At 47.5% G+C, this 9,228-nt stretch overlaps 2 protein-coding genes across 4 annotated transcripts in view; one reads left to right on the top strand and one right to left on the bottom strand.

The window, feature by feature from the left end:
- The first annotated feature begins 632 nt into the window (after nt 1-632).
- Nucleotides 633-3,103, top strand: LOC134910672 (putative nuclease HARBI1). The gene is made up of 5 exons (XM_063918980.1): nt 633-1,510; nt 1,599-1,970; nt 2,055-2,227; nt 2,505-2,632; nt 2,910-3,103. Coding segments are annotated over exons 1-3 (1,137 nt in total). The 5' UTR covers nt 633-747; the 3' UTR covers nt 2,057-2,227; nt 2,505-2,632; nt 2,910-3,103.
- LOC134910671 (serine/arginine repetitive matrix protein 1-like) overlaps nt 3,034-9,228 on the bottom strand; it is a 9,358-nt gene continuing 3,163 nt past the window's right edge. For all 3 annotated transcript variants that reach the window (XM_063918976.1, XM_063918977.1, XM_063918978.1), the window contains exons 2-7: nt 7,105-7,282; nt 6,415-6,934; nt 5,832-6,338; nt 5,619-5,744; nt 4,462-5,543; nt 3,034-3,147 (exon numbers count right to left, since the gene is read on the bottom strand). In XM_063918976.1, the coding sequence (XP_063775046.1) occupies nt 4,858-5,543; nt 5,619-5,744; nt 5,832-6,338; nt 6,415-6,640 (1,545 nt within the window). In that variant the 5' untranslated portion in view covers nt 6,641-6,934; nt 7,105-7,282 and the 3' untranslated portion in view covers nt 3,034-3,147; nt 4,462-4,857. The remainder of the gene's footprint in view (nt 3,148-4,461; nt 5,544-5,618; nt 5,745-5,831; nt 6,339-6,414; nt 6,935-7,104; nt 7,283-9,228) is intronic.

The raw sequence follows: 9,228 nt of genomic DNA, 5'->3' as shown, positions 1-9,228 counted from the left end.
GGGCGGCGATGTACATTAGTACATCCCGCCCAGAGAGAGAGAGCGAGTGGGTGCTAGGGAGAGAGGGGGACAGAGAGTTAGTGCTAGGGATGGGTGGTTAGCGAGAAAGACAAAGGGGTATATGCAATAGCGGGCGAATTTCAGAAAAAGTCGAATTCCGGAACGTTTTCGCCTCAAAAAATCAATTCGCCTATGCAGTGCAGTACTTTATCGCAAAAAAACGGACCTTCAAAATTCGACTTTTATCAATTCGACTTTTTCCGCATTCGACTTTTCTGCAATGGTACAGATGCTGCAATTCGCCTCAAGCATATTCAATTCAAGTTTGGAAATTCGCCTGCAGTACTTTTCGACCGCAAATTCGCCTATTTTAGTCCGCCTCAGTTGACTGGCGGGTTCTCCAAAAAATTTTTTAGAACATCATTTTTTGGGATATTTGAGGATTGCTAGTAGCATATCTATTTATATTTGAAAGGATTATCTACTTGGTTTGTCTTTTTTTGACTCACAAGTATTATTTAATTGATTTTTTAAAGGAATATTTTTTTCTTCAATCTCCTGAGGGAAATTTACCCATGATTCCACAGTTTTACCCAGGATACACTTCTGCAAAGCCCCTCCTATCTCCTCACTCCTGGGTTTGAGACTACAGGGAGAGGAGCCATTACAGTCAGCTCTTTTGTGGAATCGTTTTTTTAGGAAAATCCCTGCGTTTTAAAACACATTCCTATTTTTGTACTGACTACAATGATGGAGCCTTTTTCTGACCAGATTGTGTTGTTCATGCTGGCTGCAAGCTTGATGGAGGAAGAAAGTGCAGATGAACATCAGGATCCAGGTCAGCAAATGTCTGCATTGGGTGAGCCAGTATTGCGGGTTTCATTTCCACGTCCACGCCAGTATCGCACTAGGCGTGAACTGGAGGATCTCAGCGAGTTCGAGGTGATACAAAATTATCGCTTATCGACTCGCGACATATATTCGCTGTACGCTCTGTTGGAGGCCGACTTGGAACCTCGGGCACGGTCAAATCGTGCAATCAGCGGTTTTCAGAAACTGCTGGGGACGTTACATTTTTTGGCGTCAGGCACATTCCAGCCTACACTGTCTCAAACATGCGGTTTTTCTCAGTCGACTCTGTCGCGCTGTATAACCCAAGTCATTAGGGCTTTCCGCAAATTGACGATCCAGTACATCACATTTCCAGAGACGGACAGCGAATGTCGTGAGATCAAATTAGGCTTTTTCAACAAATACAAATTTCCCAATGTGCTGGGCGCGATTGACTGTACCCACGTGCAGATCAGACCGCCACGGAATTCAGAGGAATGTTTTCGGAACCGAAAACAGTTCCATTCCCTGAACGTGCAGGCGGTCTGTGATGTAAACATGAGATTTTTGAACATTTTTGTGGGATTTCCTGGATCATCTCACGACTCCTTCATCCTAAGCCAGTCATCGCTGTTTGACAAGTTCGAAACAGGAAACATGCCTGGTGGCTGGCTGTTAGGTATGTATTTTCATTTTTTTATTATTTTATTTATTTTTTTTTTATTTTTTTTTACAAGTACCTAACATTTTTTTTATATTTTCTATAGGCGATGCGGGTTATCCAAACAAACCGTGGCTGTTGACCCCATTGTCTAATCCTGTTGGTAGAGCAGAAAAACGTTACCAAGAGAAACACATTGCATCGAGGGGAATAATTGAGCGTGCCTTCGGTGTACTTAAAAGCCGGTTTCGATGTTTAGACACTTCCGGCGGTGCTCTTTTGTACTCACCGTCGAAGGTTTGCGGCATGGTAAATGCATGTTGTATTTTACACAACATATGTGTCGCAAACCGTTTGCCGGTGACTCTTCGTCGTAGTGCTTTCCTACGCGGGAACCGTTATTCTGCTCTACCGGTGGGTATGGACGAAGGAGAGGATTCCCGGCGGACATTGATCCAAAAAAAATTTTCAGTTGCCTGTGAGTATACTGACAACATTTGTATTATCGTGTAAACTGACATTGGATTTTTTTTAAAAAAACCTCTTCATTTATCTATTACAGAGTTTTACATCCTGTTGATGTGTATCCCCGGGCCGTGTTTATACAGTTTGTTCCCCCCTGTTTTATCCTGTATGGTTACCGCAAATATTTGACCCTTTTATCCAACTCTACCATGGGCGACCTAATGGTGATGTGGACCTGACCCTCCGCCATGTAGCAGACAACCCCCTCAGGTGAGATGGATTGCCCAGAACTCCCTTTGTCCAAAATCACCCCGGCATGTCCAAAGTGCAGCCCTCCGGTACTTGCGTCACTACACATCCAAACATTCCCTGATACACCAATGCTTGTCAGGGAATGTTTGGATGTGTAGTGACGCAAGTGCCGGAGGGTTGCATTTGGACCCACTGTTCCCCGCTTGTGTTGTGTGGACTGTATGTACCTCTTCTTTCCAGTCCCAGGGTGACACTATTACCCACATCTGGAAGCTCATACTGTTCTCTTCCACAGGTCCTGCAGGGGTATCTTCCCAAGTGGCGTGGATGTGAGGAGACACGACATTTCACCCGATGTTCCATGGGAGACCCTACTGGTGATGTGGACCTGACCCTCCGCCATGTAGCAGACAACCCCCTCAGGTGAGATGTATTGCCCAAAACTCCCTTGTCCAAAATCACCCTGGCATGTCCAAAGTGCAGCCCTCCGGCACTTGCGTCACTACACATCCAAACATTCCATGAAACAGCAATGCTGGATCAGGGAATGTTTGGATGTGTAGTGACGCAAGTGCCGGAGGGTTGCATTTGGACCCACTGTTCCCCGCTTGTGTTGTGTGGACTGTATGTACCTCTTCTTTCCAGTCCCAGGGTGACACTATTACCCACATCTGGTAGCTCATACTGTTCTCTTCCACAGGTCTTCCGGTGTATCCTTCCTAAGTGGCGTGGATGTGAAGAGACAGTTCCCCTGATGTTCCCTGGGCAATCTACTTACGTACAATTCAACTGCATTACAAATTTTAATAAAAACCACAGGAAACTTCTATTTTTAAAAGTTTATTGAAGAAAAAAATGTTTTAATAAAGTTTGAAAGTTAATTAAAACAAAAAAGTAGTTTGTTCTTCTTTACATTCTTTTCTTGTGTATATAGATATCTGTGGGGAAAAGAAAAAAAAGTATATTAAAGTAAAGACACACTAAATTCATGTCCATTTTTTTCAATGAAAATTTGTGGAACAACACAGCCCAGCATGAGCCATTGCTGGGCGGTGTTGTTCTACAAAGGCATGCGGTTCAAAGTGAAAGAGTGGAGTCAGTGGTAAGCACTTTGACACGCTAACATTTGTGGAACAACACAGCCCAGCATGAGCCATTGCTGGGCGGTGTTGTTCTACAAAGGCATGCGGTTCAAAGTGAAAGAGTGGAGTCAGTGGTCAGCACTTTGACACGCTAACATTTGTGGAACAACACAGCCCAGCATGAGCCATTGCTGGGCGGTGTTGTTCTACAAAGGCATGCGGTTCAAAGTGAAAGAGTGGAGTCAGTGGTCAGCACTTTGACACGCTAACATTTGTGGAACAACACAGCCCAGCATGAGCCATTGCTGGGCGGTGTTGTTCTACAAAGGCATGCGGTTCAAAGTGAAAGAGTGGAGTCAGTGGTCAGCACTTTGACACGCTAACATTTGTGGAACAACACAGCCCAGCATGAGCCATTGCTGGGCGGTGTTGTTCTACAAAGGCATGCGGTTCAAAGTGAAAGAGTGGAGTCAGTGGTCAGCACTTTGACACGCTAACATTTGTGGAACAACACAGCCCAGCATGAGCCATTGCTGGGCGGTGTTGTTCTACAAAGGCATGCGGTTCAAAGTGAAAGAGTGGAGTCAGTGGTCAGCACTTTGACACGCTAACATTTGTGGAACAACACAGCCCAGCATGAGCCATTGCTGGGCGGTGTTGTTCTACAAAGGCATGCGGTTCAAAGTGAAAGAGTGGAGTCAGTGGTCAGCACTTTGACACGCTAACATTTGTGGAACAACACAGCCCAGCATGAGCCATTGCTGGGCGGTGTTGTTCTACAAAGGCATGCGGTTCAAAGTGAAAGAGTGGAGTCAGTGGTCAGCACTTTGACACGCTAACATTTGTGGAACAACACAGCCCAGCATGAGCCATTGCTGGGCGGTGTTGTTCTACAAAGGCATGCGGTTCAAAGTGAAAGAGTGGAGTCAGTGGTCAGCACTTTGACACGCTAACATTTGTGGAACAACACAGCCCAGCATGAGCCATTGCTGGGCGGTGTTGTTCTACAAAGGCATGCGGTTCAAAGTGAAAGAGTGGAGTCAGTGGTCAGCACTTTGACACGCTAACATTTGTGGAACAACACAGCCCAGCATGAGCCATTGCTGGGCGGTGTTGTTCTACAAAGGCATGCGGTTCAAAGTTTCTTGAATTAAACATGGTTCTACTCACCTTGGTACGCTCAACACAAACTTATGCCGTCCACTTCATTTTTCCTCACCAATCCTATGAATAAGTCAAAAACACAGACTAGTGAATAGTAAATTCACACAATGAAAGTCTACTGTACATCATTACAAAAAGGATTTTTGGAAGAAAAAGGGGGTATCAGAATAGCTCTTTGGCACATCATACATGTAGCCGCAAGGAGCTTTCATCCGTTACCACACGCGCCCGCATACATGCCCGCGCATGTATGCCTACACAAAGCTCCTTGGTAGTACCCGGTCACGGGTGGGGAAGGCCAACAAAGAAAAAACAATAGTAAGAAAAACAACAAACTAATGGGAGGGGAAGACAGGGATACATGAAAAACATTTAAAAGAAAATAAAATAATACGACCGGGTTTATGGTGGAAGTCTGTCCGGATCCTCTTCTTCCCCCTGATAGGGCGTGGATGTCCTGGGAGGCTGGGGAGTATGTCGACTGGCCCTCGGTGCCCATGCTGCTGAAGATTGTGCGGCTGGTGGTGGAGGCATCTGGGGGGTGGGGTACATCCCTGTATATCCCTGGTACATCTGTGACTGACTGTACTGGGATGGGACTTGAGGAAGGGTACGATACGTCCTTGTGGCTTGCGACGGCGGATATGGTGGATCACCAGCGTGTTGATGAGCTGGTACTGGGAGCTTTTCATAGATCATCTGCAGTGTGGTTGCCATGACCTGTTGGCTGGAAGAGGAGTGTCGATGACTCTCCGACATGTTCTTATTGCTTTCTGCCAAACATGAGGTGTTTTCCACAAGCTTGACCAAGGAATCGGACATAATTTTAAGTACGCTCCTATTCTCCCTATGATCTTCAATTATGATCTGTAGTATTGTGGCCGTGCTGTCGGAAAGAGTCTTCTGCAGTTCATGCAGACTGTTGGACATTTTCTCCATTGTCCTCTCAATGTTGTCCAGTCTGCTTCCCACAACATTTGTGTATGTATCCTGGCGTGTCCCAATCTCTGATGCCAGGGTGTGAACCCTCTGAACATTTGAGGGATTCTGCCCTTCCTGGATGTCTGCCACCACATGCATTTGGGCAGCTGAAAAGAAAATTAGACAATATTATACACATTCATCATACATTTTTTGGAAGGCTCACAATTCAATTTACTCACGCAGGGATGTAGCAACTGGAGCCTCCTGCACTTCCACCTCGTCATCCTCTGACGACCCCTGTAGGAGATCCGGCCTGAAGTACGAACCAATCCCCGAAGCTAGTCCGCTGCTGGTTCGTGGCACCACTGTTTGCAAAATAATTTTTTGGGAAAAGTTAATAAACTTTACACAACTGCTGCCCCCCCCCACCCCCACAAAAAAAACAAACAAACCTTCTCCATCCTGTGACGCCGCTGCTCCAGGAGCTCCACTTGTCCTCGTTTCGGAAGACTTTTCAAGGGTCTGGCTGGATACATCTGCACGGCTGTCCTCAAACCCAAGAAAAGTTTCGTCAGTTAACCCTGTAGACTCAAACAGATCGGGTGATGGGTCCACAAGGGTTGTGTCTTGAGGCTCTTCAGTCACAGTCCCAGAGCTCCTGGAGAGACGACGATCTGGTGATGGCCTGCGCGCAGGAGCTGTAGTTTGGCGCCCATCTTGTGGTGTGGTCGCCGACGGTGTCTGGCGCACAGGTGATAGTCTGTGCGCTGACGTCGTCTGGTGCACAGGTGACCAACTGCGCGATGACGAACTGTGGCGCACAGGTGACGATCTGTGTGCTCGCGATGCTTGCGGCGCAGTTGATGGTCCGCGCGCTGCTGCTGATGCCTGCTGCACAGGTGACGGTCCGTGCGCTGGCGATGTCCTGTGCGCAGGTGATGTCCTCTGGGCAGGTCTGTCTGAAAAAAAAAAAAAACACATTAGCACATACAAAAATTTTAAAGGGAACTACAGCTCATGTGAATGTATTCTTACCATCAGACCTCCTTTTGGACGGCTGGTCTCCCGCCTTCCTCCGTCTTCTGGGCGGTTCTTCCTCCTCGGGAAAGCCAGCAGGACGGCTGGAGTCCACACCTCCGCGAACTCCTTCGACCATGGCAGGGTTGATGCGCCTTCTAATAACGTCCTCCCAGGGTAGCCACTTCAGATTGAGAGCCGGGCCACCTCCCGTAGCTGTCTCATGTCGGCGCTGAATCCCCATCTTCTTCTTGGTCTGTCTGCGGCAATCACTGTACCGCTTCAAGCAATTTCTGGTGCTCCGACGGTTTCCAGAAATTGCAGTTACTTGACTGGCGATGGATTCCCAGATGTTCCGCTTTACCTTAGCTGCTGTTTTCTGTGCCCTTGGTCCATACAAAACGTCGTAGGACCTGTCGACGCAATCCACTAGGACACAGTTTTCCGCCTCAGTGTATCTGGGTCCACGCGGCTTTTTCTGTCCTGCATCTTCACCAGAGGCTTCCTCCTCCGACTGCTCCTCTGGCTGGCTTCTTGCCTTTAGGGATTAAAAAAAAAAAAAAAAAAATTTTTAATAAGATCGGTATGTACCTGTGAGTGTCAGTATCCCTGGCATTGCGCACCTATTACAGTAGGTGTGCATGGCATTGCACAAACTACAGTGGGTAAAGTTTGATGCTATTTGTGTCTGCAGGTGTGGTTAAGTACCTTTTTACTAGGCTTTTCTTGGACTTCTCATGGGCCCTTGACGACCGCGGCTGGTCACTAGATGCCTGGTCGGTCGCATCCGCCTCCTGGGTTGGCTCCCACTCCTCATTGCTATGCAGGGATAGATCCGAGGGGGTGGGGGAAGGGGCGGATCGGGTCTGATTGTCCCTTGACATCTCTGTTATAAAAAAAAATACATACATGTATAAATGGCTGCCCCTCACAAAATGGCTGCCCCTCACAAAGTGTTGACCAGGCTCTCGACTCAACTTGCTCCAAATCACCCCAAAATGGCCAGAAAGCATCCCAACACACTCAGGAGGCACCCCACAGCAAAATTAGGCGGGAAAACACATGTTTGAAAAACAATCAGCAGCACATGTCAACCTGGCTGTCGACTCAACTTGCTCCAAATCACCCCAAAATGGCCAGAAAGCATCCCAACACACTCAGGAGGCACCCCACAGCAAAATTAGGCGGGAAAACACATGTTTGAAAAACAATCAGCAGCACATGTCAACCTGGCTGTCGACTCAACTTGCTCCAAATCACCCCAAAATGGCCAGAAAGCATCCCAACACACTCAGGAGGCACCCCACAGCAAAATTAGGCAGGAAAACACATGTTTGAAAAACAATCAGCAGCACATGTCAACCTGGCTGTCGACTCAACTTGCTCCAAATCACCCCAAAATGGCCAGAAAGCATCCCAGCACACTCAGGAGGCACCCCACAGCAAAATTAGGCGGGAAAACACATGTTTGAAAAACAATCAGCAGCACATGTCAACCTGGCTGTCGACTCAACTTGCTCCAAATCACCCCAAAATGGCCAGAAAGCATCCCAGCACACTCAGGAGGCACCCCACAGCAAAATTAGGCGGGAAAACACATGTTTGAAAAACAATCAGCAGCACATGTCAACCTGGCTGTCGACTCAACTTGCTCCAAATCACCCCAAAATGGCCAGAAAGCATCCCAACACACTCAGGAGGCACCCCACAGCAAAATTAGGCGGGAAAACACATGTTTGAAAAACAATCAGCAGCACATGTCAACCTGGCTGTCGACTCAACTTGCTCCAAATCACCCCAAAATGGCCAGAAAGCATCCCAACACACTCAGGAGGCACCCCACAGCTAAATTAGGCGGGAAAACACATGTTTGAAAAACATTCAGCAGCACATGTCAACCTGGCTGTCGACTTAACTTGCTCCAAATCACCCCAAAATGGCCAGAAAGCATCCCAACACACTCAGGAGGCACCCCACAGCAAAATTAGGCGGGAAAACACATGTTTGAAAAACAATCAGCAGCACATGTCAACCTGGCTGTCGACTCAACTTGCTCCAAATCACCCCAAAATGGCCAGAAAGCATCCCAACACACTCAGGAGGCACCCCACAGCAAAATTAGGCGGGAAAACACATGTTTGAAAAACAATCAGCAGCACATGTCAACCTGGCTGTCGACTCAACTTGCTCCAAATCACCCCAAAATGGCCAGAAAGCATCCCAACACACTCAGGAGGCACCCCACAGCAAAATTAGGCGGGAAAACACATGTTTGAAAAACAATCAGCAGCACATGTCAACCTGGCTGTCGACTCAACTTGCTCCAAATCACCCCAAAATGGCCAGAAAGCATCCCAACACACTCAGGAGGCACCCCACAGCAAAATTAGGCGGGAAAACACATGTTTGAAAAACAATCAGCAGCACATGTCAACCTGGCTGTCGACTCAACTTGCTCCAAATCACCCCAAAATGGCCAGAAAGCATCCCAACACACTCAGGAGGCACCCCACAGCAAAATTAGGCGGGAAAACACATGTTTGAAAAACAATCAGCAGCACATGTCAACCTGGCTGTCGACTCAACTTGCTCCAAATCACCCCAAAATGGCCAGAAAGCATCCCAGCACACTCAGGAGGCACCCCACAGCAAAAATTAGGCGGGAAAACACATGTTTGAAAAACAATCAGCAGCTCATGTCAACCTGGCTGTCGACTCAACTTGCTCCAAATCACCCCAAAATGGCCAGAAAGCATCCCAACACACTCAGGAGGCACCCCACAGCAAAATTAGACGGGAAAACACATGTTTGAAAAACAATCAGCAGCACAT

Source organism: Pseudophryne corroboree, chromosome 4 (assembly GCF_028390025.1).
Source record: "Pseudophryne corroboree isolate aPseCor3 chromosome 4, aPseCor3.hap2, whole genome shotgun sequence".
Classification (NCBI taxonomy): Eukaryota; Metazoa; Chordata; class Amphibia; order Anura; family Myobatrachidae; genus Pseudophryne; species Pseudophryne corroboree.
The sequence above is the reverse complement of the archived record's forward strand: the minus strand, read 5'-3'. Positions and strand labels throughout refer to the sequence as shown.

Excerpts from the sequence above, each read along its gene's own strand:
- LOC134910672 (XM_063918980.1), top strand. The coding sequence starts at position 748 with ATGATGGAGCCTTTTTCTGACCAGATTGTGTTGTTCATGCTGGCTGCA. Across the intron at positions 1,511-1,598 it reads GCCTGGTGGCTGGCTGTTAG|GCGATGCGGGTTATCCAAAC; the intron begins GTATGTATTTTC and ends TATTTTCTATAG.